Source organism: Saccostrea echinata, unplaced genomic scaffold (assembly GCF_033153115.1).
Source record: "Saccostrea echinata isolate AGI-Se365-2 ecotype Australia unplaced genomic scaffold, CSIRO_AGI_Sech_v1 ptg000012l, whole genome shotgun sequence".
NCBI classification, from domain to species: Eukaryota; Metazoa; Mollusca; class Bivalvia; order Ostreida; family Ostreidae; genus Saccostrea; species Saccostrea echinata.
The window spans coordinates 20,355,195-20,381,127 of record NW_026889761.1 but is presented as its reverse complement, the minus strand read 5'-3'; the positions used below and the strand labels follow the sequence as shown (position 1 = coordinate 20,381,127).

Sequence of the window (25,933 nt, the reverse complement as noted above, 5' to 3'; positions counted from 1 at the left end):
CTGAGACCTAAAGGTGTCAGGTGTATTCGCCGAGACTATCATTCCACTCTTTGATGGTCCAAGGGAAATAGGAAAACTTTTTACGCAATAACCTAGATACAATGTTTATGTGTATTTTGAAGACCACCACCCCAGCAATCCAACCTCTATTATCCGAATGAACCCTGTGTAGTTTTACTTTAAGATGGACCATTTTGTAATAATAAGGCAGAACGCTCAATTTTGTTTACATCTCTATATTTAGAAATCTTGTCATCGTCAGGTCATTTGCCAGACCACCAGCTTATCGATGGCAGCTTACACTAGGACTTCACTTCCGGAAAACGAACTTAATGTGTCATCTCCCGAGGGAGATGACAATCACGTGAGGAAAGCGAAACTGAAACTGATTTAATTAAATAAAACCCCTTCCCGTACCTCAACAAGTATTCATATAAAAATAGACGTGTAGAGGACGTGATTAATTTTTTAACTCGAGACGTGGCGACTAACGATGTTCCAAATCCCAGCTTTGATTGCTAAAAAGAGGGATGGGGGTCAACTTACCCCTGAAGAAATGAAATATTTTGTTAGGGAGGTGGTCAATGGAGGGGTGCAGGACTGTCAACTTGGTAAGAAAATAAATTTGTAATATGAGAGAAAGAGAGATCTGATAAAACTTTAAATTAACTGTGTTTAAGTCCATAAAAAATATCAAATAGCCGGTCATTTAACGTATTGTGGTACTTTAAGGTTCATTGATACTCTGATAAGAGAGATAACTCTTAATGACATAAATGTGTATTAATCCTATATAAAATTGACTAGTTGAAGTGTCTTTTTTGTCCAATTTTGCCCATGAGCACTGGAAGTTAATGTAATTATTGAGTATGTGCATGTATAAAAAAAGGAAGGGTAGGACACTCTTTTTGAGGCAAATTCGGGTTTGGAGTATTTGGATAGTTTTTTAAACGGCCTGACGCGATAAATAATCTATATATACTTTACTTACAATACATATCTTGCTTCGTTCCGCTCCAATGCATTTTACTTGAAGAAATAGACGTTTTTACACCTCCAAGTGCCTAAGAATTTTGCTAGACTGCTCTACTTCCGGTTACAATCACAAGTGAATTTAAAGCTAAGTTCTGATTGGTCAGTCAAACTGTAGAAAATTAAAATCAAAAGTAAAACATCGTCCAAAGATAATTTATCGACTTCTAAAACCAGTAGGAGATGGCTCAATTGACAAATTTTCCTAATTGCATTTTTGTATTTGAAGAATTATTTTTCACATATATGAAGTCCAATCAAAATTAAGCTTAAATTCGCCTATGATTGTAACCGGAAGTAAAGCAGTCTAGCAAAATTCTTTGGCACTTGGAGGTGTAAAAACGTCTATTTCTTCAAGTAAAATGCATTGGAGCGGAACGAAGCAAGATATATCTTGTAAGTAAAGTATATAAAGATCATTTATCGCGTCAGGCCGTTTAAAAAACTATCCAAATACCCCAAACCCTAATTTGCCTCAAAAAGAGTGTCCTACCCTTCCTTTTTTAAACATGCACATACTCAATATTTACATTAACTTCCAGTGCCCGTGATTTTGCCCCGCAATCTAAACTATAATTTTTTCTTTTTTTTTCTTTTTTTTTTTTTATAAAACACGTTTCTTTTGGCTGATCATAAAAGTTAAAGCAACATTTTTTTATGAGTGAGCATAGGGTTTTTGTATACGCGTATTTTGTTAGGGGCGAAACAGCTAAAGTCGGACAGCATCGAATGTCGGACAATTTTCTTTTTCAAAATAAAATCATAACTATTTTTAGTATCGCTTTTTATTTTCGGACGTACCTCTGTTGACAAGGTGTCATTGGTTGTTGCATGCAAGTGTAAGTCATGAAAACGTTTGAAATAACCTCTAAAATCCGGAAGAAACACACACATCTCGGGGATCCGGATAAAACTACCTTCGGCGGAAATTTCAAAGTCATATTTCGACACTCGGGGATCCCTGGCAAAACCTTCAGTTTGCTGTACGTATTCTGTGAAATCTGATATATTTTGTAATTGTAACATACTTTTACATGATAAATATCAATAGTTCCGATGAAAAAATTAATTTGGTGGATATTTATATATAAAAACTATTAAAAATGAACTGTCCGACTTTACATACTTGGTCATTTAAAGTCGGACAGGGGAGAATTTAAAGTCGGACAAAGCACAAAAAGTAATCTAAATTTTCTTAAGTACTAGAAAAATCAATATTAATGTATTTAAATATAATTAACCTGTAATTTAAGAATATTTTCGCTTTCCGCGTATCAAATTCTGCTGATTCGCTGTATATCTACAGTGTATATATATCTATAGACATTGTAATTAAAAATTTATTTCAGGAAAACGATGAAGAACGTTATCATCAAGGGTATTTATGCTGTTGGTATGCACCACTGGGGTTCCAGAAGTTTACCCATTGATGAAGTTTTGTACGTTAAAAATGAGCCGGAAAATCACTTCGATAAAAAGGCTGTAGCCATTTTCAGAGACAAAGAACTGTCCGATAGATGCGCTTATTTACAGAAGAAATATGCTGCTTTTATCTCTCCCCTATTTCAAGAAAAGTTGATACAGAATATGGTGTATTTAAAAGCAAAGGAAGACCCTTCCAAGTTTAACGTTTATACTGGTCCGAAGCAAAGGTGTAATCTTGGATTCAAGACAGAAAACGAGAACGTGTCACGAATAAGGCAATTATTGGAAGGCCATGCTGTTGAACTTATAATTTTTTGAATAACTTAATTAAAACAAATAAAACCATTCCATTCATTTAAATTGAATAAAATCATTTCAAAGTACAATAATTATTACTGGTTACTCTACACTCTATTATATAAACTAGGGATGTCAATTTTATTCGGGCAGCTTAGTCGAATAGTCGGAAGCTTTATTCGAACGATCGTTGAATATTCGTTGCAATTAAAATTAATTTTTCATGTCATTGTCTCTATTTGTCTTTTAGAGACTGCTTGTACAATATTTAATGTACGCAATCACCACGAATTTCTGAATAGTAACCATGTACGTAGTAATATAAAAATGTATCCAATGTACATGTACTTGATTTTAAATATATTTACTGCACATTTTCTCTAGTTACATGTATATACAAAATACAAGATATCAAACTCTTGAAATTTTCAACTTTTCATTTCCGACATTTTATAGTTTTCATTTCCGACATTTTAAAGTTTTTATCTCCGACATTTTTCAGGTAGTAATTTTCGGCAGGAAAGCAGGATTGGAGACTATACTATTAAAAATTTTAAAGAAAAACTCATGAATTATATTATAAACATATGTAAATTTAGTAACTCAGAAAATCCTTGCGGTGGGGGGGGGGGGTGACCCCCCCCCCCCTTCTTCCTTCAAAAATGCGTAAATAAATTGATAATTTGATATCCATAAAATATGCATGCACCGTCTGATTGAAATATTATTCTTTATATACGGAAGCGTATTGGCAGAATTTGATAAAAGCGGAGCATTTCATTCTGATAACTCATTTTTAAAAAAAATATTCTGACTTACAGACATACAATGACAAAAACAAAAGCAAAAAGTCCCGGCACAAGAAGAGGTAGGAAATTGCTCCAATATGACCATGCTGATCTTGTCAAAGCTGTGGAGGCAGTGCAGAGTAAACATATGTCTTTACGAAAAGCTGCAAAAACATTCAATGTCCCTAAATCGACAATTAATGACAAAATAATAGGTAGAAGTGAAATTGAATCAAACATAGGTAGACGACCAGCTCTCCCTGAAAAAATTGAAGGGAAAATTGTAGAAAATGTGGTAGAGGCATCAAAACGGGGGATGGGAATTTCACGCAAGCAGCTGTTCCAGAGAACAGCACTATTGTGTAAACGCATGAGGGTTTCTGCTTTTAAAAACGGAGCCCCTGGGAGAGGGTGGTGGAAGGGATTTAAAAAGAGGCACCCGGAGATAACAATCAGAAAGCCAGAGAAATTGGGAAATTCCCGGGCCAGAATGATGAACCAAACAGTTGTAAGGAAATATATGGCAGATCTGGGTAAAAAAATTGCTGAACTGAATCTTGAAAACAAACCTCACCTCATCTGGAATTGCGACGAGACAGGCAAACAATTCCAACATAACCCTGTTAAAGTCATTGCAGAAAAGGGGGCAAGAAATGTTGTAAGCAGGGTGTCGGAAAACCGCACCAATATTACCATCATGGCTTGTGTCAGTGGTGCGGGGGCAAAGATGGTGCCCATGATTATAGTAAAGGGAAAAACTTCAGCGTCCCTACATGGGTTAAATGTTACAGAGGCTCCAGCAGGTACCATTTTTGCCTATCAAGAGAATGGCTGGATTAACGAGGAGTTGGGGGAAAAATGGTTTAGAGAGGTGTTTTTGAAAAACTGTGGTTCAGAGCGCCCCCAGTTGTTGATACTAGACGGTCATTCCTCTCATGAGAGTCTGGGGTTGCTAGAATTAGCCATGAAAGAAAAAATTGAAATAATATGCTTACCACCACACACAACTCATGCTCTCCAGCCTCTTGATCGTTCCGTTTTTGGCCCGTTCAATACTGCCTATGACACCGCTTGCTCTGAATTTCTAAGTCAATCTCCCTATCATGTCATTAACAAACACACTTTTCCTGGACTATTTAATAAAGCTTGGGAAGCGGGTGTTAGTACAGATAATATTAAGAATGGCTTCAGGGCATGTGGCATTGTTCCATTTGATCCAAACGCACTGTCCTCTGAAGTATATGACCCCTCTGTTGCAACAGAAACGCCCTCACCTTCAGAAACTGTCTCCAAGCCCTCACCTTCAGAAACTGTCTCCAAGCCCTCACCTTTTGAAACTGTCTTCATGCCCTCCGTGGCAACAGTAGAAGCCCTACCCGAAACTACAGGGACCACTGTGCAAAGCTCACCTGAACAACTTACAACTGAGTTTTCGTCTCCCTCTGGCAGTCATGAAATAACATGCGAATTCCCTACATGCGGAGAAGCAGAGACCGTTCAGGAATCGTTGGCAATTCTTCCCCTTGAATCTGCAGCTACTTCTTTCACGCTAGATGATCCTGAACTGTTACTTTCCCTTTTAAACCAAGGGGAAATAGAAGTGGTGGCAAACTCAAGTCCGAGTAGTGCTGGAACATATGATCCTTTACCGTCATCGGTCTTACATGTATCACTCAGCCCACCAAACCCAAAAGAAACAAATGCTGTTGAGTCCATGTGGAACAATGCGGTTGAGAGCATTTTTCTCCCACCATTCCGTGCACCAGAGAAACCTACCAAAAAATCTAAAGCTAGAACATCTCACCGAATATTAACGGCAACAGATGTAATTGCGGAGAAAAGAGGATTGTTGGAAATGAGGAAAATAAAAGAAGAAAAGGTGGCGAGAAAATCTAAAAAAGAACAGAAATAATTTTTTTCTTCATGACTTAAGTTGAGTTTCATGTTTATAACTCGGTAGATCTACTCATTTTGTCGATCATTGTTCATTTTAAAAAAAAAGTTGTTTCCTTGTTGTAAAATAAATACGGACTACTGATTCCACTTTGAAGATCGGGGGATTACTAGTAATGTGTTATGGACTCTATTTCCGTCAATGTAATTACGAGTTTGAAAAGAATTTCTTTGCTTAACTAAAGAATAATTTTCCTCAATCTAAGTATAATTACATATATATAATATATACGTACCTTTCCTAATACTAAAAAACCTTCATTTACACTTACTTCTTTCTAGGCTTCTTCTCCGTCACGTCTCTTACTAAGAATGACGCAGAATTACAGCATCCCGGGTTTATAAATATACAGGATGTTCTAATTATAAGGGGTGTCAGGTCATTCCATTTTATGAGAACAAATAGTTTGATTGAATGAAAACATTGAAATAGTTTTTTCTCCTTTTTGGCTGTCTGTCTTATATTATTATCAAATGAGTTGAACTTTGAAAAAAAAAAAAATTAGGATAAAAAAATTTTACGAGTATTACTCGATAACACACAGGTTTATACATCACAAGGTATATGCTCATTTATATTTCTTGGTCTGAAACGGAAATTTTACCGAATGAATTCATGCATTGACTACTAAGTACAGTTTGTAATAATTACCTAAATGTTTATGAAGTGTCCTCAGTTACCTAGTTTAGTTTTTGAAAGTGTGGAGGTGGGGGACAGCCACAGAAAAAAAAACTTACCTGAAAAGAAAAAAAGGGGGTGTCTGTGTTGAGACTCGAAATTCGTGGGTTAGGTTCTAACTTCTTTCATAACCAAATTTTATTTGTATATTACCACATTACACCAATTTTACCATACCGCAGTGACTGCATCCATCTCCCTTCCCCATATACTACGATACGTGCCTGGAGAATGTTTTACAAAAGAACTTACGACTAAGACCCAAAACTTTTGTTGATAGTATAATCTTACAAAATAAATGATTCTGTTAAAAAATGCATGCATAGATACTTCCTTCTAAATTCTTTTTAAAAAGATTAAAACCATTTTCAAATTTATGTAAAAAAGAAATATTTATTTTTAAAATTACATTTCGAGTTCTTTTGCAAAATGTGGCCCTGCTCCCTGAGTATAATTAAGCCTTTAAATGAAAAAAAAGGACTTTAAATGTCGAAACTGGTATGTGTCCGACTTTAAATTCTACATGTCCGACTTTCGCTGTCTATGTCCGACTTTATCAGCTTCTGTCTTCCCGTGTTCGGTTTTGATTTATAGCATTATAAAGCTTTTAACCAATGAAAATTAAGCATAGAAAGAGGGTAAAAATATAATTTTATGTGACGTAAAAGTTTCTGTTTACAATGTTAAAAGCATGGAGCGTTTACTAAAGGTGCAGAGGAGGGGGTCCAAAAACTGTCCGACTTTCGCTGCCTCACCCCTATACGCTTGTTTTTTTTGTTTTTTTTTTACTCAGTCGACCTAATTTTGATTGTTTACTTCCTATCAAAACTGAAAGTAAGAAAACCTGGAATGGCTGTGGTGAATTTGGCCGAGATGATTATTTTTGACACTCATGACTAAACTTAAAAATATTGAAAGTTCTTTGATATCACAACCATCAATTTATTCCGAAAGATTTCAAACTTCTAAAGGTATGTTATTGTTCCCCAGCCTTTTAATTTTGTACTATCTACTTTTAATTGGGGGCGTTGAATTGAATCCAGGTCCCACGTTCAATGCATCATCAACTTATATAAAAATAGTACATGATAATGTTTGTAGTCTCCTGCCAATAGTTGATATTGTTTATAATGAACTTTCAGACTTTGATATCATTGGAATTACAGAAAGTCATCTTAATGGTACAATACCTACCGACGATATAGAATTTGAAGGATTTCAAACACCAATTAGGTTAGATCGTAACAGATATGGAGGGGTGTCGTTCTATATGTTAAAAACAATCTCAAATTTACTCAAAGATCTGATCTCTCTAACCCAAACATTGAAATGTTATGGGCTGAAATTCTAAATTCTACAAATAAATTTCTAGTAGGAGTATTATACAGACCACCAAACTCAAAGGCAGATTTTATTGACTATATCGCATCTTCCTTAGAAAAAGCCCTTAACACAAATTTGCCAGTATTTCTATTAGGCGACCTTAATATTGATATGATGTCTAAGGGAAATAATGCATTTAAAAGTTTACTAAATAAATTTTCCTTAACAAATTTAATAAACCAGTCAACTAACTTTACTTCACAAAGGGAACATGCATTGACCTTATACTTACAAACAATACTGATAAAGTTGAATCAGTGGTAGTGCTAACCCCATTTTGCAGCACACATACTCCAGTGGGTGTTGATGTAAAATTCAGAACATTTAAACAATGTGCATATAAAAGAGTAGTTAGAAATTACTCAAAGGCTGATTATAAATCACTTAATAAAAACCTCTCAGACGTGGATTGGGATGGAGAGGTTTTTAATACTCAAAACATTAATGAAGTCTATACCAATTTTACTAGAGTATATAATTACCATGTTTGTAATTCTCCCATCTGATAAACCTTTTATGACAAGTTCAATTAGACGTAAAATGAGACAAAGAAATAGGGTACATTATAAAGCAAAAAAGACGAATAGTGATTATCAGTGGAGTAAATATCGGAGTCTAAGGAACGAAGTTATAACTATGGTACGACAGGCTAAGGATACTTACAAACAAAAGATTACATCACAAATTTTAGACAAAACTATTCTTCCTGGTAAATAGCGGAGAATTGTGAAATCATTAACTAAATTTGCCAATAAAAACAAAGTACCCCCACCACTGAAATCTAATGGTAATATTTTCATCCATTCCATTGATAAGGCTACCCAACTGAATAAATATTTTGCAGAGATTTCTCATATTGAACATTATAGAGAACCCCAAATGCCCCCTCTAGGACCTGGTCCCCCGTATTCTATAGATTCCATAAGTATTTCAACTCAAGATGTTATTGATCAACTTGAAAATCAAAACCTCCTGGTCCTGATGGAATTGCACCACAAGTATTAAAAAATATCATTCCTACCATCAGCAGACCTCTCACTAAATTATTCAATATCTCCTTAAAAACTAATAAAATACCATATATTTGAAAGCAATCGGATATAACACCTGTATTCAAAAATAAAGGGAGCCCAGAAGATCCAGCAAACTACAGACCAATTTCAATTTCACTTACTAGTAGTCTGTGTAAAATCATGGAAAAAAATTGTATTAAAATATCTGTATAATTATATGTTTAATCACAATCTTCTTTCTCAGAACCAGCCAGGCTTCCAGCCAGGTGACTCCACTGTTAATCAACTTGTTGAAATTTATAACACAATTATATCAAATCATGACAAAAGGTAAAGATGTTAGATTTGTCTTTTGTGACATATCTAAGGTTTTGATAAAATATGGTATAAAGGACTGTTATATAAATCACAACAGTATGGTTTCACAGGTGATATCTTAAGTTGGATTGAGAATTTTCTCTGTGATAGAGTCCAAAAGGTAGTGTAAGAAGGATACTCCTCTGGATTAGAAAGCGTTAATGCTGGAGTCCCACAAGAGTCAGTTTTAGGCCCATTTCTTTTTCTTATCTATATCAATGATATACCTGAAAACATACAAAATCAAATAAGACTGTTTGCAAATGACACATCCTTGTTTTTAATGTAGATGCTGACACAGTCAGCCCAGCAGTATCTCTTACTGATGATCTTGAAAAAATAAGGCATTGGTCTCATCAATGACTAGTTGAATTTAACCCTACTAAGACAGTAAATGTTAATTTTACTAGAACTCAACAAGTGCACCCAAATATCTCATTTGGGAACACAATGAATAGTATTTCTCAGAATCAAAGTCACTGTCATCTAGGGTTGACATTACAGTCTAATGGGGGGTGGTACGAACATATTACAACAATTTATGAGAAAGCTTGCTTACGACTAAATATATTGCGTACACTTAAATATAAATTAAAAAGGGACTTGTTAATCAAAATATATCTATTATTTGTTCGACCAGTTGTAGAATATGGGGATGTGGTATGGGATAATTGCACTGAAGGACAATCCAAATTACTGGAAAGTGTTCAGGTGGAAGCTGCAAGAATAATTACAGGCATAAGGTGCAATTCATCCAAAACTATCCTATATAATGAGTTGGGATGGGAAACCTAAAGTCAAGAAGGGAAAAGCATAAGCTAACACTGATGTATAAAATTCTTAATAACCTTACCCTTGATTACATGTATAATATGCTCGAAGGATGTATGCCAACTCAGCTTCATTTATCTCATCTTTGCTTATCTTTATAAAAAGCGATTGATGTTATATATATACATGTATCAGAGAGAGAGAGAGAGATGTTTGTTCATGTTATGCCTACTGACATTATGAATGTGATATTTTTACTCTATATTTTATTAGCTGACGAAATCAAAAATTTAATTACTACGTTTAGACTTAAAAGTTCAATGCGATGTAGATTGATGGTTCCATCTACTTTCAAATCATTTCACATGCAGTTATTCAAATTCTATACAAAATATTCATGAGGTGTCTGTTAAACATCATGCTTGTGAGATTCATTATCTAGATATATATACATCATAATTAGAGATTTTGTAAGGCACATAAAATTTTTAGTATTTTAAGAAATTAAAGATCAATTAAATTCAAGTTCTGGAGTCCCTCTATTTAAATATTTGTTCTTCAGGTCTGACTACATAACTAAAACTATATCTATTTTAAGGAAGGTACTTCAATATTATTAAACCTATAAGTGTATTACAGGACGGAAATCTGGAAGCAAAAACACGTTAATTTTTTTTTGAAAAATAATGTTTTTAGTTTTTGTTAATTATTTGTTTTGATCTCTCATGATCATATTATATAAAGGGGATATCTGGGAGTTGTCTTTTTGTGGATAATTACACAAACTACTCTTATTTTTTCCTAATTTTTGAAAACCTATATTCGTGTCATTATTTTCATAGCAATGTTTACATTCCAAAAATAAGCCCTTTTTGAGGAACTTGGTGAGTCTTAGAATTTTATTGCTCTTTTGAAAAATGTATAGTACCTTATTTAAAGATACTTTGTTTCAATGTATTCTGCTTGTCTTTGCTAATAAACATTTTTGTGGACATGCGTGGTTTTTATGAAATCAACCCATATATCTCATTTCAACCTTGTAAAAGATGTTGGGCTTCAATATTTCAAATATTTAATTTTATTTTCCTTGGTCGGTGCAAAAGTTAAGACATTTAAGTTGTTTACAGGCAATTGCAAATAAACAGAGAGATAAATCAAAGCTACCCTAACTTCAGATCTGAAGGGGAGTGGTGGTAGATTAAAAAAAACATGATAAATCTATAAATACTGTACTGGAACTCAAAGTATATCTCTACATCTGTATTATCTGTAACGTAAGATTCATCCAATTATAATGTGAGAGGTCACATAATTCATAATTAAACCTTAATATAATTGAAGAAAAAACAACAGTACTCTTGTTCTTCAAATGAAAAAGAATTTTCAATAACCAATTCGAGCAAAATATAAGCATAATGATATTTTTTGAGTAGTTCTGAATCCAAAAGAAAGAAAACCTAAAAGATTTATGAATGTATATACACATGTATATCCTTATAATGTAAATGATTGTTCATTTTGGTTGTTGGGAATATTAAAAATATTCAAAACTGACATACGATTTTGAAGAATTTCCTCCTTAGAAAGGGAGCTATGAGTATAAGTTGGATTACCACTTGTAGAATTAAATCCTAGTTCCTCTAAAATACAATTTATATAATGAGCCTTACAAACAAATACAATGTTGTTACCTGCTTTGTCAGCAGGGACCAGTACATACTGCTCGTGTAATCTATCTAATTTTTTTTCACTTCTGAATTATTGAATACAGACGGATGGATGGTTTTCATACTGCCCCTCAATCGTTTAATGCGAGATTTTAACGTATATATGATATATTTAATCCATTGTTACAAAGTGTCAAGGTCTTCTTTTTCATGTCTGACCCTGTAAGACCAATGCCCATGACTACGCTTACGTCACTATGTATGGTTAATCAGTCCCATCACATTAACATTGTTACACTGTGGACTGGAACGATTCCCAACCAGGAATGGGGTAATGGTAATGTGTAATGGTAATTGACAGTAATTAATTACAAATTACGATGTAATTGAAAGTAATGTATAATTGGCCCAATTTTCAATTACCTGTAATTGTAATTTAATTAAAAACTTTTGAGAAAAGCATGTAGTTCACAATTACTTTTCAATTACATTCAATTACACTGGGCGTAATAAAAGAGAAATAGCCCCCCATTCCACCCCCCACCCCCTCTTTTTCAAATCCCATACACTTTATTCAAGAAAGGATAACTGATTCTTAGGACAAAATGTTCTATAATAATTTTTTTTTAAATTACATATTTACTTTATTTGGTGAATTGCTGTTTCCTCTTTAAAATGCATTTTCTTCAAAACTTTTTTAAATTTTATTTATCTCCTTGTTATTAATTTACAAATAAAATTCATAATTTCGATTAACTTGTTTACAAATTGACACTTAAAATATCTAGTCTAATGGCTTCTAATCCTTTGTTTGCCATACCTACAGCTTGTGTTGAAGTGATTAACAGGTGCTAATTAGTGTCCTAGGGTCATGTACATATTGACACTGAACTTAAATAGAGATTTTACACTCATTTTGACTTTACCTAATGGTAGTTTTGTCCTCGCACATTGACTATGACTTCCCACAAATCTTTTTTTTTTTGATATATAACACTAATTTTTCTATTTTAATAAAAAAAAATGTGGGAATTAAGACAGTAGTTTGACACACAATATGTCAAATACTATAACATTTTGAGATGTATGCTTAGGATGATGAAAAAAGCAGGAAACAAGGCAAAACGCATCCATTGTTTTGCATAAATATATCAGAGAGCTTAAAAACGGACTCATGAATTAAGGTAAAACAGCATCCAGGTTCTGTAAGAGGACCGTGTCCCAGTTGAAAATTGGCTCTTTTTTCCTTAAAATCCAGCTAACAATTCCCAACTGATGACCAAATTCAATTTTGTGATTCTGTTTATATATAGAAATTACATATTTTGAAATTTTAATCATTTTTAAAGATATATATCATGTGTATTTTGGGAACAAGTCCAACTCTTTAATCAACAAATAGATATAAGTCAACAACATTTCCTAATTTTGCCACTTCTTGGATGAAAAATTCACAATTAAAAGGGTACAGGACCCTGTACCAAAAAGGGTCAATTAAGCCCTGGAACTTGCTATTAGTCAGTATTTATGTATTCCTGTCACAAATGCCCCAGTGTAAAATACCAATGTGGCAGAAAAATCTTTAAACCTGATAGATAGGGGACACAATATTTAAAATATAGTTAGGGGACACAATATTTAAAATTTTCATTAACATCTAAACAATATTTACTTAATGTAAAAAATAGTAACTGAATCTATATGAATATAAATGAACGTTCATGACTATTTATCATTGTTTATTTTTATATGTTTTTTCTTAATGTAATTTGTAATTTAATTAATTGCATTCGCAAAGTAATTGTAATTTAATTAATTACATTTCAAAATCCTTGTAATGGTAATGGTAATTTAATTGAAGGTTTTGGGCAAGTAATTGTTATTTAATTAATTACTTTCCTATGTAATTGACCCCATCCCTGTTCCCAACACTATCGACATTGTCTTTGCATCCATAGGGAAAGGCTCTGCCTAGTTTTCTTATCCAATATTCTTCTCATTGTCTACGAAAAGGTTTACTCAGTGATGGACTGTTTGTATGATGGTAAATCTTTTATGTTACCATAGTTAACATAAGTTAACTTTAGTACCTTTCGCAAGTGTAAGTATAATTTATGTACAGATGGACAAGCGGTCAACTTCATAATGATGTAAGCATACATGCAGTAAGGATTCCATCTTAATTGTAGAATGAACAGCTTTTAGTAGGAGTAAATTTAAGTAAATTCGAGAATGGTAAGGAATCAGTCTAAATGATATGTGTACACTTAAAAGTCAAAGCATTATCTCTTGTCCCTAATTCCTCTTGAATTCTTCAGATTTTTTTTTTAATTCCTGTGTATAACATATGTGTTTTATGTGTTTTATGGGGGTGTTACAAGAAAGAGGTTCGATAGAATGACGGCTTAAGTTGAAAGTACGGTCTTTGAAGCCCTACGAATTTTCTCAATAGTGCAATAAAAGTCCCAATTTCTGTTGAGGAATCTGATGATAAAATATTACTTTTTAAATTACTTTTAGCAGACCTATATTTATATTCATATGAAGCAAAATTTATAAAAACTTATACACGAAAAGAAGAAACCACTTGCTCTGGCCTTCAATTCGAAATTTAGATATATCAATGACGTATTATCAATACCAATAGTAACTTCCATTCATATGTCGACTCGATATATCCCAGCGACCTTGAAATAAAAGATACAACAGAGTCTGAAACACCTGTTTCATATTTAGATATTTTACTAGAAAAAAACGCTAATGGTAACCTAACAACAAAACTTAATGATAAACGTGATTACTTCAGTTTTTCTAATACTGAATGTTAGGCCATTATTTAAACACTGAAATTTCTGTTTTCTGTTTACCCGATCATTAAAAGGAGCACACGGCGGGTGTGACCGGTCGACAAGGGATGCTTACGCCTCCATGGCACCTGATCCCGCCTCTGATGTTTTTGGAGGTCTGTTTGCTCTGCTCCCGATTTTCATTGTTTGAATGAACTATGACCTTGAAAACTGTCTCAAAATTTCATCGACAACTTTCCTTATTCATGTAGTGATAACCCTTATCACCTGCGTATAAGGTTTATATCTCCCAGTTAATTCGATACGCAAGAGAATGCTCCACGTACGATAAATTTCTAAAACGAGTTGATGAAACAAGGATATCGACAGTTTCGTCTAAAGTCATCATTTCGCAAATTCTATGGTCGATACAATTACTTGTCAGCATCAACAAATCTAACATTTTGTCAAACGCTGACTGAAGTTTTCCATACTAATTGTTAAGCCAATATTTAAACTCTGAATTGTCTACGGATTTTTTTCCCGTTTGTCCAATTATGACTATAAGCACAAGGCGGGTGTGACCAGGGGATGCTTACTCCTCAATGGTACTAGATCCCAACTCTGCTATTTTTTAGAGGTCCGTTTTTGCTCTGCTCCCGATTTGTATTGTTTCAATGGACTTTTGAGCTTGATTACTGTTTTTTTATCTCTACATTTCATTTTTACGTTTCTATTGTATTTATTTTATATTAACGTGCAGCACAAAGTTTATCCCTGTAATTTCATCACCCTCACATGACGAAGAGATTAATGTCCAAACAAAGTTTATTTTGAAGAACCTGTTACAGATTAAATGGCTTTGATTTTGATCAAGTTTTATTTGTGGTCAAAATTCTACCCAGTAGTGTAAGGTTACAACTTTTTAAGCAGTCACACTTTTGGGGAAACAAGATATACAAATTAAACATTAATGAACTGTTTATAAAACTGTTGAAAACATGTACATTAAGGACGGACAGATGATACAAACTTTTGTAAAAAAAAAAAAAAAAAAAAAAAAAAAAATCTCGAAAATAACAACTAAGGTCATGTTTATATATTAAGTAAAATTAATCAATTTAACCGCATAGATTTTGATTTTTCATTCAAATTTTAACTATATGGATTTAAAGTGACAACAAATTATATAGATTATTAAGGATGGTTTACAGAAAGGTAGAATATTGAACATCGTAGAAAGTTTACAATTTCTTAATATTTTAAAAATTCATTATTTGCATCATTTACAACCAAAATAGACCCAAAAATATATACTAATCATGGCATCCTTTTTTTAATTATCTGTCCTTAAGTTTAAAACCATTGCAGGAAATTTGATATTTACATCTGTTAGGATGCAAGTATTGTTGATGGCCAGTTCTTAACTGAGAGGTTTTTCCTAATCAATCTGAATTTGTAAAGAAATCTTAATAAGAAAGTCAATTTGTTGCAGGGGCTATGTTGATGGCGATATATTTTAAGGATCTCAGTGACGATGAGACAAATTGCCTTACAAAGGCAATGAGGGATTCAGGAGACGTGCTGGGTCCCTGGCCAGTGGAGTGGGAGGGGAAAATAGTAGATAAGCACAGCACAGGTGGCGTGGGTGACAAGATCAGCCTCATTTTGGCACCAGCTCTAGCTGCGTGTGGAATGAAGGTAAAGATAATGAAAATGTTTGCAAGAAAAATAAAATCATTACTGGCGTCAAAGAATTCCTGTTATGCTAGCTTGAGTAATTTTGTATACCTTTGGTTATAGCTTTGAGATTATAATATTACATAATATGATGTTGCATACAAATTGTGCTAACACCATCAATCAAAAGATGAAACCGTAAAAATAGTAGCTTTGTTTATATAATGCAGGTCCCTATGATCTCGGGGCGTAGTCTCGGTCACACTGGTGGAACCCTAGATAAGTTAGAGTCCATTGAGGGTCTGTTCGTCTCGGCGTCTAAAGATAAAATGTTGCAGATACTAAAAAATGTTGGCTGCTGCATTGTGGGTCAAACAGACAATATTGTTCCCGCCGACAGAAGAATGTACGCCGTTCGTGACGTCACTGGAACAGTTGATAACGATGGACTCATAGCAGGTATTTACTATTTACTGCAAAATGTATCCAGTGCCGCAGAATCGTCAGTATAGTTTTACTTTTATCTTTAACTCTTAACCTTATTGGAAGTTATTATTCACAGAACCAGATAATTTCAAAAGACAAAAAAGCATCCGTTAAAGTTAAATTTGGGAAAATAAGCCTTTTTGCCTTATGGCAATAGTCAAACATTGCTCAGCAAATTCTTAGAAAAAGTATACTAAAATGTAAAGAGTGGTACATTGTATATGTAGTAAGTAATGAAGAACTTTGACAGCTTATTGAAACAAGAGGCCTATGGGCCACAACGCTCACCTGAGTCGATATGGCCCTGCTGTTCTTCATCAGCAAATTTCTTCTCCTATGTATTCATATGTAAAGCTTTGATCGCCTGTTCTAGGCATACCCTACCCCCTGGTGCCATGTTTTGAATGAAATTGAATCTAAACTTTCTGAGGATGCTTCAATATTCATATAACTAATCATGCATGGCTTTGCTGTTCTTAAAAACAGAATTATTAAGATGTCTGCCACCCTACCCGGGTGGGGGGGGGGGGGGGGGGGGAGGTGTCATGATTTGAACAAATTTGAATCTACACTACCTGAGGATGCTTCCATGTCAATATGACTAATCATGGCTTTGTTGTTCTTGAGATTAAGATTTTTAAAGATTTTCCTATACATGTATATGTTCTTTTGTAAAACTTTGATCCCCCATTATGGCCCCACCCTACTACTGGAGGATGCCTTGATCAAACTTGAATCTACACTACCTGAGGATGATTCATTATCATTATGACAAATTGTGGCTTTGTTGTTCTTGAGAAGAAGATTTTTAAAGATTTTTACTATATATTCCTATGTAAACTTTTATCCCCCATTGTGGCCGCGCCCTACCCCCGGGGGGTCATGATTTGAACAAAGAACAAGGTACGGTTTCAATACAAATCTTGCCCTGTGTTTTTCTTAAAAATGACAGTGATGTAAAAAAAATTAAAACTCATGCTTTCTGAATCATTGAAATTCCATGCAGAAAGGTCTTGCAAATCATTTTTCTCACATGACTTTCTAAATGCTAATTGTGACGTCATAAACATGTGCATTTTCCCGTATTTTCTTAAAAAGTTGCAGAAGACACCAATTATCCATGGAAATTTCTTTCAGATAATATTGTCCATAGGCATCGCCCAGACAGATTTTGAGATATGTGATTTTTCAAAGAAATTTACACAACATATCTGAAAATTATAGTGGGCGATGGCTGTGGACATTATTTTCTTAAGGAAGGCTTTTTCTGATTAGAATAGAGAATGCATCAAATTAATGACGTCATATTTCCATGTGGTACTCTTTCATGCCATATTCTTTCCTGATTTATCACATTCATATACTCTATTAATATTTAAGCCAATTTCAAAACATTTTGAAGACATTAAATTTTTAGGGCAGAATAAAGTCAAAAGTGTACCTTCTTCTTTGAATCTACACTACCTGAGGATGATTCCACATCAATATGACGAATTGTGGCTTTGTTGTTCTTGAGAAGAAGATTTTTATAGATTTTTTACTATATATTCCTATGTAAAACTTTGACCCCCTATTGTGGCCGCGCCCTTCCCCCGGGGGTCATGATTTGAACAAATTTGAATCTACACTACCTGAGGATGATTCCACACCAATATGACGAATTGTGGCTTTGTTGTTCTTGAGAAGAAGATTTTTATAGATTTTTTCTATACATTCCTATGTAAAACTTTGATCCCCCATTGTGGCCCCACCCTACCCCCGGGGGTCATGATTTGAACAAATTTGAATCTACACTACCTGAGGATGATTCCACATCAATATAACTAATTGTGGCTTTGTTGTTTTTGAGAAGAAGATTTTTAAAGATTTTTCCTATATATTCCTATGTAAATCTTTGATCCACCATTGTGGCCCCACCCTATCTCCGGGGATCATGATTTGAACAAATTTGAATCTACACTATGTAATAAAGGTTTCACGTAAGTTTCAACCTTTTCAGCCAAGTGGTTCTTGAGAAGAAGATTTTTAAGTGATACCACTAAATTTTCACGAATTCTTAATTATCTCCCCTTGAAAGAGGGCGTGGCCCTTCATTTGAACAAACTTGAATCACCTTTACCCAAGGATGTTCTGTGGCAAGTTTGGTTGAAATTGGCCCAGTGGTTCTGGAGAAGAAGTCGAAAATGTTTACAGACGGACGGACAGACAGACAGACGGACGACGAACAAAATTTGATTCAGAAAAACTCACTTGAGCTTTCAGCTCAGGTGAGCTAAGAAATGTTGGTATAAATAAGTAAATATTTTAGGTTCAATAATATCAAAGAAAGCCGTGGAACAGCCGAACGCCCTTCTGTTGGATGTCAAATTTGGTGTAGGGACTTTTAAGAAAGATAAAAATAGTGCAAGAAAACTGGCACAAAAACTGGTAAGACATGCAATTTATTATCATAAAATCTCAGTAATTCATTGATTTTAGATGAGTCAGAGCCTAAAACTCGTCACAAAAATTTTAATGTGCACAGGATTAACCTGCACCTTTCAGTCAACTGAATGGTTACTGAAAATGGTCTGGAAAGGTCACTTAATGGCAGAGCTCTGCCATTCAATCACCTTTCAGTAAACTTTCAGTCACCTTTCAGTTAACTGAATTGCAGAGTTCCATCCTGTGGTGGCATTTGTTTGTTTTGTTTTTCATATGAATAATATTTCATGCTTCAAACTAAGCAAAAAAGAAATAAAAAAAAAAATACAAAACAAAAACATAGAAAACAAACAAAAAAACAAAACAAAACAAAACAAAAAAACCACATAATTAACTACGAAATTCTGAAGAAACATCACATGTTAAAATTTCACTGTCAATATCTGAACATGTTTTGACTAATCATGCAGGGGCAATTTCCTCCTAAATTATCATGAAATCATAAATCTTCTGAAAAGCGATTTATCTTACAGTAGCACTTTTGAGAATTAAAGAATTTAATATGAAGATAACGAACAGTCATCAAACTCAAAAGTCCATTTAAACAATACACGGACCTTATATACAAGGACGGGAACCGCTCTCCGCACCCGAGTTCGAATCCACAGACAGTAGCCTGAATATAGATGACCACATGGATCTTTGCGGTAATGGACATGTCATGGTTCCCTTTTACAAACTATTTACAGACAGCACGTTAGAAAGAAGAGAAGAGGATAATCAATTTATGAAATCTTTAAACCAAATTTAAACAGTCTAGTATAAAATAATTGATATTTCTTTAACTCTTTTTGTTTTTTAACAATTATGCTTCTGCTTCTTTGCTCAATATACATTATGACGTCATTAAATTGTTTACAACGTCCTTTCCATAAAAAATTAATGTCAAATGTTTAAATAAAACGTTTACAACAGTGTTGTCGTTTTCCTTTTTTGATATATAAACCAACAACACTGTATATCCTATGTGTCGGATCTATTAGATAGAGATACAACGATTTATTAATTGTGGCAACTCATCAGTAAAATAATATATATATATAAGAAATGAATTTAATTTTTGAAAAATCATGAGGTACATGAACAACAACGCTTCACGCCGGCATATTTATCATGAAGCGCTAACGGGTCATAAGTTTCAAGACTATCTTTTATATAAAGAACCACCAATTTCTCCCACATTCATAATCTTGTTCCGTTTTTTTTAATCACAAAACTCCATACGCACACAGCATTTTATTCAAAACGTGCTTTAATTTTTTTTTATAAAAGTACAATCATTCACCAGTATAATTCAATAAGTCCTTTATTTTTACAGCTAAACATTTCAAATTGATTTATATTAATCATTTTATTAAATAACTCAAAATTAATGAGAATTTTTCAGCATTCAAATATCCAAATTTAAACTGTCCAATATCAGCGTCTTTCCTGTAAATGTCGAATATCACATCATTCCAATGACACTACTCAGCATTATGATTACTTATTGAGGTTTTTTTATTCAGGCAAGTAGGTACTAAATCATTAATTAATAATTTCAATTTTGTGTGAAAATAGACACATCTTTCCAAGTTGCAACTATATATTCGTCATAAATATTGCCGTTGAGCGGTTGGCCAGACGACACGGGGCGTTCAATATTGAACGGAAAGGTATTCGGAATGTTTCGGGACATACTTGTATTCGAAAGTATTTGGCCCCAGTTTTTGGCAACCCCTTTTTTAGCTCTTTGAATGTATTTTAAATTTAAATATTTCGGATTTCCAACGTTTCGGCATGAGCGTCATTGAAGAGACATAATTTGTTGAAATGCGCATCTGGTGCATCAAAATTGGTACCGTATAAGATTTTACATTATGACCCCTCGGTCGAGGCCTCTGCTGGTGGACTGTTAGTCCAAAAAGGTCTCTACAGCCCAGTAGCTAAGTACTTCGGTACTACATGTAACTTGAAAATACGGATGTATATGTAATTGCTGTGGAAAAAATTAGAAATTTATTTCAAAATCCAGGATTATCTCCCTCATGCATAGCTCTGATCCTTCGAAAGTATTTGTCTCCAGTTTTTGGCACCCGCCTTTTTCAGCTCTTTAATTTATTTATTTTTTGTTAAATATTTCGGATTTCCAACGTTTCGGCATGAGCATCACTGAAGAGAACTCTTCGTTCAATAAAACGCCAAGACACTGAATGCTAAAATTCTCTAGATTTTTTAATTCAAGTTTGAATATTAATCCTGTGCACAGGTTAACAGTGGCAACAGTCTAGGCATAAAGACAGTGGCCTTCCTGACCGACATGAATAATCCAATAGGAAAAATGATTGGGAACGCACTAGAAGTTGCAGAATCCGTGAATTGTCTCAATGGAAATGGACCAAGCGAATTGGAGGATCTTGTAGTTAAACAAGGTAATAATGTATGATACAGTTAAAGTTTGAAAGAGTTACTTTAACAAAAGAATAAAAAGATATTAAAAAAAGAGTCATTTTTGCTTCGCCTGAAGAGCAGAGCGACACGAAAGGATCACCTTGCCCGGCGTCTGTCTGTCCTTTCGTCCGCCTGTCACAATCTATATCTTGAGAACTGTAATTTGTACATGTATAGCTTGGTACTATGGCTGTAATTTGTAAAATACCAAGCTTACGCCTATGAACTTGACCTACTTTTAGAAATAGTCATAGAGCCGATATACAGCTTATTTTTGACAATTAAGAGTTGAGCTGTGCTATTTAGCATGTGCACTGATTGACATTAGATATCCTAACAAGATGTGTTTGTGAAACACTGATGCCCCGTATGGCAGCTTATGGCGAAGGTAAAAGTTTCTCAAATGCAAGTCAAAATCCAGGCCAAAAGATAAAAAAATGTTGGTACCAAAAGAAAGGTCTTGTCTGAAGGTTTAAGTTTTTTTAAAAGTAAGTAAAACCGACAATTGATGGCAACATCAGTGTTTTCTTGTTCCTTATAGTTAGGAGGTGTTTGAAATCATGTCTTTATTCAAATGTCACACTTTATATAATGATTTCTATTCTATCGAAGTCTTTTCTATATCCATGGTATTTTATGCAGGCAGATGCATGAACTATAATTAGACAAATTTGGCTTTCCAGAAAGCCTGAAATGTCATCTCTTTGGCTTCATTAATGTCACAGAATAAACAGTGGAATGAAACATATTTTCTCTTCTACTACAGGCAGAAGAATCGTATTTTAAAGGGGGGACAACTTAACTGAACAATCTTTGACTAGAAAAAGGGGGGTATCCAAACTTGAAAATCAAATTTTGTGGATGGGGAGGGAAGATTTAAACTTTATTTTTTTCGAAAAACACATTTATTTAGAGAGGATATGATTATTCTGCAACAAAAATTTGGGTAAAGGGTGGAACAAGCGGCCATTTAGTGAACATTTGCGACAATAAAAGGTTACGTTTAAATAAGTTGGGAGGGGGTGACCCTCCTGATGACACGTGCCTGTAATATTTAATCTATGGGAAAATATATTTTGTTCATCAATTTTATTTTTATTGTACATTGTGTTTAAAAAAAAAATGAAAACACTAAGCAATGTTGATAAAATTTGTAAACAATTGTTAAAGAAGAAGACGGGTAAAACTTTGACTTTAATTCACAGCCGCTTACTCTGACAGCAGCCAAGAAGTTTTAAAGCGCTAACTTAAATTAGTCACGCCCTCAATTGATTTCCAAAGATTTTCCTTAATCTTATTCTCCAAAGTGACCTGACCATCGAGCCACAGGGGATATAAAGGGGAAAATGAAGTACTCTTACATAAACCCTTCTACTGTCCAGATTCAACTTCTAACGCTTTATATAATATAAGTACATGCAAACGCTACTGACAAAATATAGCATAGAAGAGTTCGTTCTTTGTTTGGAACACTCTAGTCTATAATTGTATGTCTTCAACGAGTGTGTGCTGTTTTAGTATTCCGTTGTTGTATCAGCTGTCAATTCACAAAATATCACAGTGTATTTTGAATTTATTTTCCACTTTCAATTTTTCAGAGTCTTAATTTCATTTTGATGATAGCAGATATTGTATTGATAATAGTTGGCATCATATTATTTTTTATTTTCATAATAAAAGTCAATGATTAAAGTTTTTTCCTAATTTCATTCTGACAATTTTCTGTTTATTTTGTTTAAGGTGGACAGTTGTTGTTCCTTAGTGGTAATGCTAGTTCTACAGACGAGGGACAAAGGAAACTCAAAGAAACTCTGACTAATGGAGAAGCAGCAAGGAAGTTTAAGGAAATGATAATTGCACAGGGAGCAAATCCAGAAAAAGCCGAGGTCTTGTGCACAAAGGGAGCTAATGTATGGAGTGTACTCCCAAAAGCCAAGTTTGTTACTCCCATCAAGAGCAAATGTTCAGGTAAAATTTAAGTTTAATTTTTTATTTATGTATTCATTTATTTTTAGTGTTTCAAAATACTTCTCTTTTTCATACATTGATTTATCCGAAAAGTTCTTGTTTTGATAGGTTTCGTCTATGCTATAAATTCACAAAAATGCGGAGTTTGCTCTAAAATGCTTGGTGCTGGGCGCCAAGCCAGTACTGACCAAATCGATCCTTCTGTTGGCTTAGAATTGTGCGTGGACATTGGGGCCAGTATTTCAGAGGGTAAGTCAATCAATACTGAATGCCTGTTTAAGGTAGAATCAGTAACGTCGGGTATAGAATTGAATATTATGTTCCTAATCTTCACCTTCTTCATTCTTTATCATTTTGTTTCATTTTGAAACATTTTAACGTAACATTTATCAAGTTTTTTTTTTCTTAGTCATAAGTAAATGTTCGACATTTTAGGGGGATGAGGGTGGGTGGACGATAAATTGAAAAGGCTGTATTTACTCCTCCTAGACACCTGATCCTACATCTGGAATTTCCGGGGGTCCTTGTTTTACGCCCTGTTCACAGATTCGTATTGTTTGTAGATTTTTTTTTAGATCGGTCACTGTTCGTTATCTTCATCTTTTTAACTTTTTCTTGAACAATTCAGTTCAGATGTGACACCTGATGTTTTTAACATTACTCATATCTAAAATTTTTACAGATAACAAAGACATGCTTGTTCTCACAAAATTGGTAATTTTTCAGGTGACATTTGGATAAAAATTCATCATGATCGTGAGGTCATACCTGATGACATAATGACACTCCTAGAAGAGGCCATTGATGTTCAGTCATCACCACCAGAAATCTTGCTCACTCGTGTCACAGAAACCATAAAATAAAAATTAAAGAAAATATACATGTACAATGGTTTCAACTTTCCCGATGTTATAGTTGATTCTTCATTACGCCTTTAGAAATTTGAATTTGGAATTCAAGTTTTCAACTGTGTTCTTTATATTTATTAATTTCTTTTGCAGCCAACTTTACACCAAGGTGATTAGGATTATCAGATTGCCATTTCCTAGAAAATTAATATCATTTCAGTGCTTTTACGAATTCCATTTTTGCACGTATCTTATCTATCTACATATATATGACTCAAAGGCAGAATGAATACAATTTGGTTAATTTGAAATTTTTTAAAAAATCAAATTATCAGTTCTTATCTTGAATATAGACTTTAAAGTAATTTTTTCTTGCGTTTTTGTGTGTGTGTTTTCAGCTAATTTTTTACAATATTATTATCAGATAAAAATTTTACTTCAGATTTATAGCTCAATATGTACATTTGTGTGTTTTATAATAAACGAATGAATTGTAAATGAGACACTTTATTATGATATGTGATTAATTTTGGGAAATACGTTTTAAAACAACATTTAATTATTACAGTTTTAAAAATATTTTCTTCGTTGTATTTTATACTATAAAACTATTTTTTTTATAATTGTAAAGAAGAGAAAATTCTAAAATATTTAAAGTTTCAGTTTGTGTACTTTTTACAATCGCTACACTGATATCTTATTATTTACAAGTATTAAAATTATATGATAATTTCTAATGTTATAATTTTCTGAATGTTAAATGACATGTTACTTCAATTTTAAAACAATCATTAATTGATGGTTTTAATTTCATAATTAAAGTCCACATCCTGTGACTTAACATCTTTTACAATACTGATGTTATTATATCTCGCAACTTTGGAAGAAAATTCCTCTAAGTATTATTTTTAGTTATAAAATGTCAATTTCTTCAAACAATAAAAGTGTTTTTCAAAAATAAAATTGTTTATTGTTTAGATCAGAAAATTTTTTTTTAATTTGTAGTGTATTACTTGCCTAATTTTTTTTATTGTTCAACATCAATAGCTACAATAACTTCAGACCTGAATGGCATCTATGACAGTGTTCCTGTGTGATAAGTTGCCACAAAATCTGGATCAATACTTTTCATACTATATCAAATTGTTATCATTCCTTTGATTTTAAATTAAAGTTAATTCTCGAGATATAAGAAATATAGTGTCGATGATCTCATCTTTATAATACATTTGTCAAAACTCTTCAGATTATGTGTCTGAGAACAATTAGATGACATGTTTCAAGCTCGACAAATAGTATAAAACTGATCGTCAGACAAATGATTTGCTACTCTGAATACCTTTATTAATTACACCTGGCATTGCTCATTAATAAATTAAGGAAAGAAAATGGCGTTGCCTGAGTGATTTTTTTAAGCGATATAAGTTATTCATGTACAGAATAATATTGAATCGAATTTTTTATACAAATTATTTGGCTATAATTATACTTTTCCTGATGATTTTTCAACGGATAACGTGTACTCTGTTTAGTCGATCAAGAAGTAAAAGATAAAGATAACAAACATTGAACAATCTGGAAAAAAAAATCCATAAACAATACAAAAAATATGAAGAGGGCATAAACACGGACCCCTGGAAATTTCAGAGGTTGTATCAGAGGTCAGAGGTGGGATCAGGTGCCTAAGAGGAGTACGCATCCCCTGTTTAACGGTCACACCCGCCGTGAGCCCTATGTATTGATCAGGTAGACGGAACTATCTGTAGTCAACTCAGTACAAAAACAACGGCCTAACAATCGGTATGAAACAAGTCAGCCAAAATACGATCCAATGATAGGCTATATTTGTTAAGAAGGTCACTTTTACGAAATCTTGACTTTAAACG

The 25,933-nt window shown here is 33.5% G+C and overlaps 1 protein-coding gene across 1 annotated transcript; it reads left to right on the top strand.

The window, feature by feature from the left end:
* The first annotated feature begins 400 nt into the window (after window positions 1-400).
* On the top strand, window positions 401-24,597 carry LOC133185513 (thymidine phosphorylase-like). The gene is made up of 8 exons (XM_061320791.1): window positions 401-611; window positions 15,647-15,852; window positions 16,062-16,290; window positions 18,626-18,744; window positions 21,050-21,212; window positions 22,972-23,199; window positions 23,308-23,448; window positions 23,926-24,597. The coding sequence occupies exons 1-8, from the start codon at window positions 494-496 to the stop codon at window positions 24,060-24,062; spliced, it is 1,341 nt and encodes a 446-aa protein (XP_061176775.1). The 5' UTR covers window positions 401-493; the 3' UTR covers window positions 24,063-24,597.
* Window positions 24,598-25,933: the final 1,336 nt, after the last annotated feature.

Coding starts and splice junctions, on each gene's coding strand:
- LOC133185513 (XM_061320791.1), top strand. CDS start 494: ATGTTCCAAATCCCAGCTTTGATTGCTAAAAAGAGGGATGGGGGTCAA. Junction 15,853..16,061: donor TAGCTGCGTGTGGAATGAAG/GTAAAGATAATG, acceptor TATATAATGCAG/GTCCCTATGATCTCGGGGCG. Junction 23,200..23,307: donor CATCAAGAGCAAATGTTCAG/GTAAAATTTAAG, acceptor TTGTTTTGATAG/GTTTCGTCTATGCTATAAAT.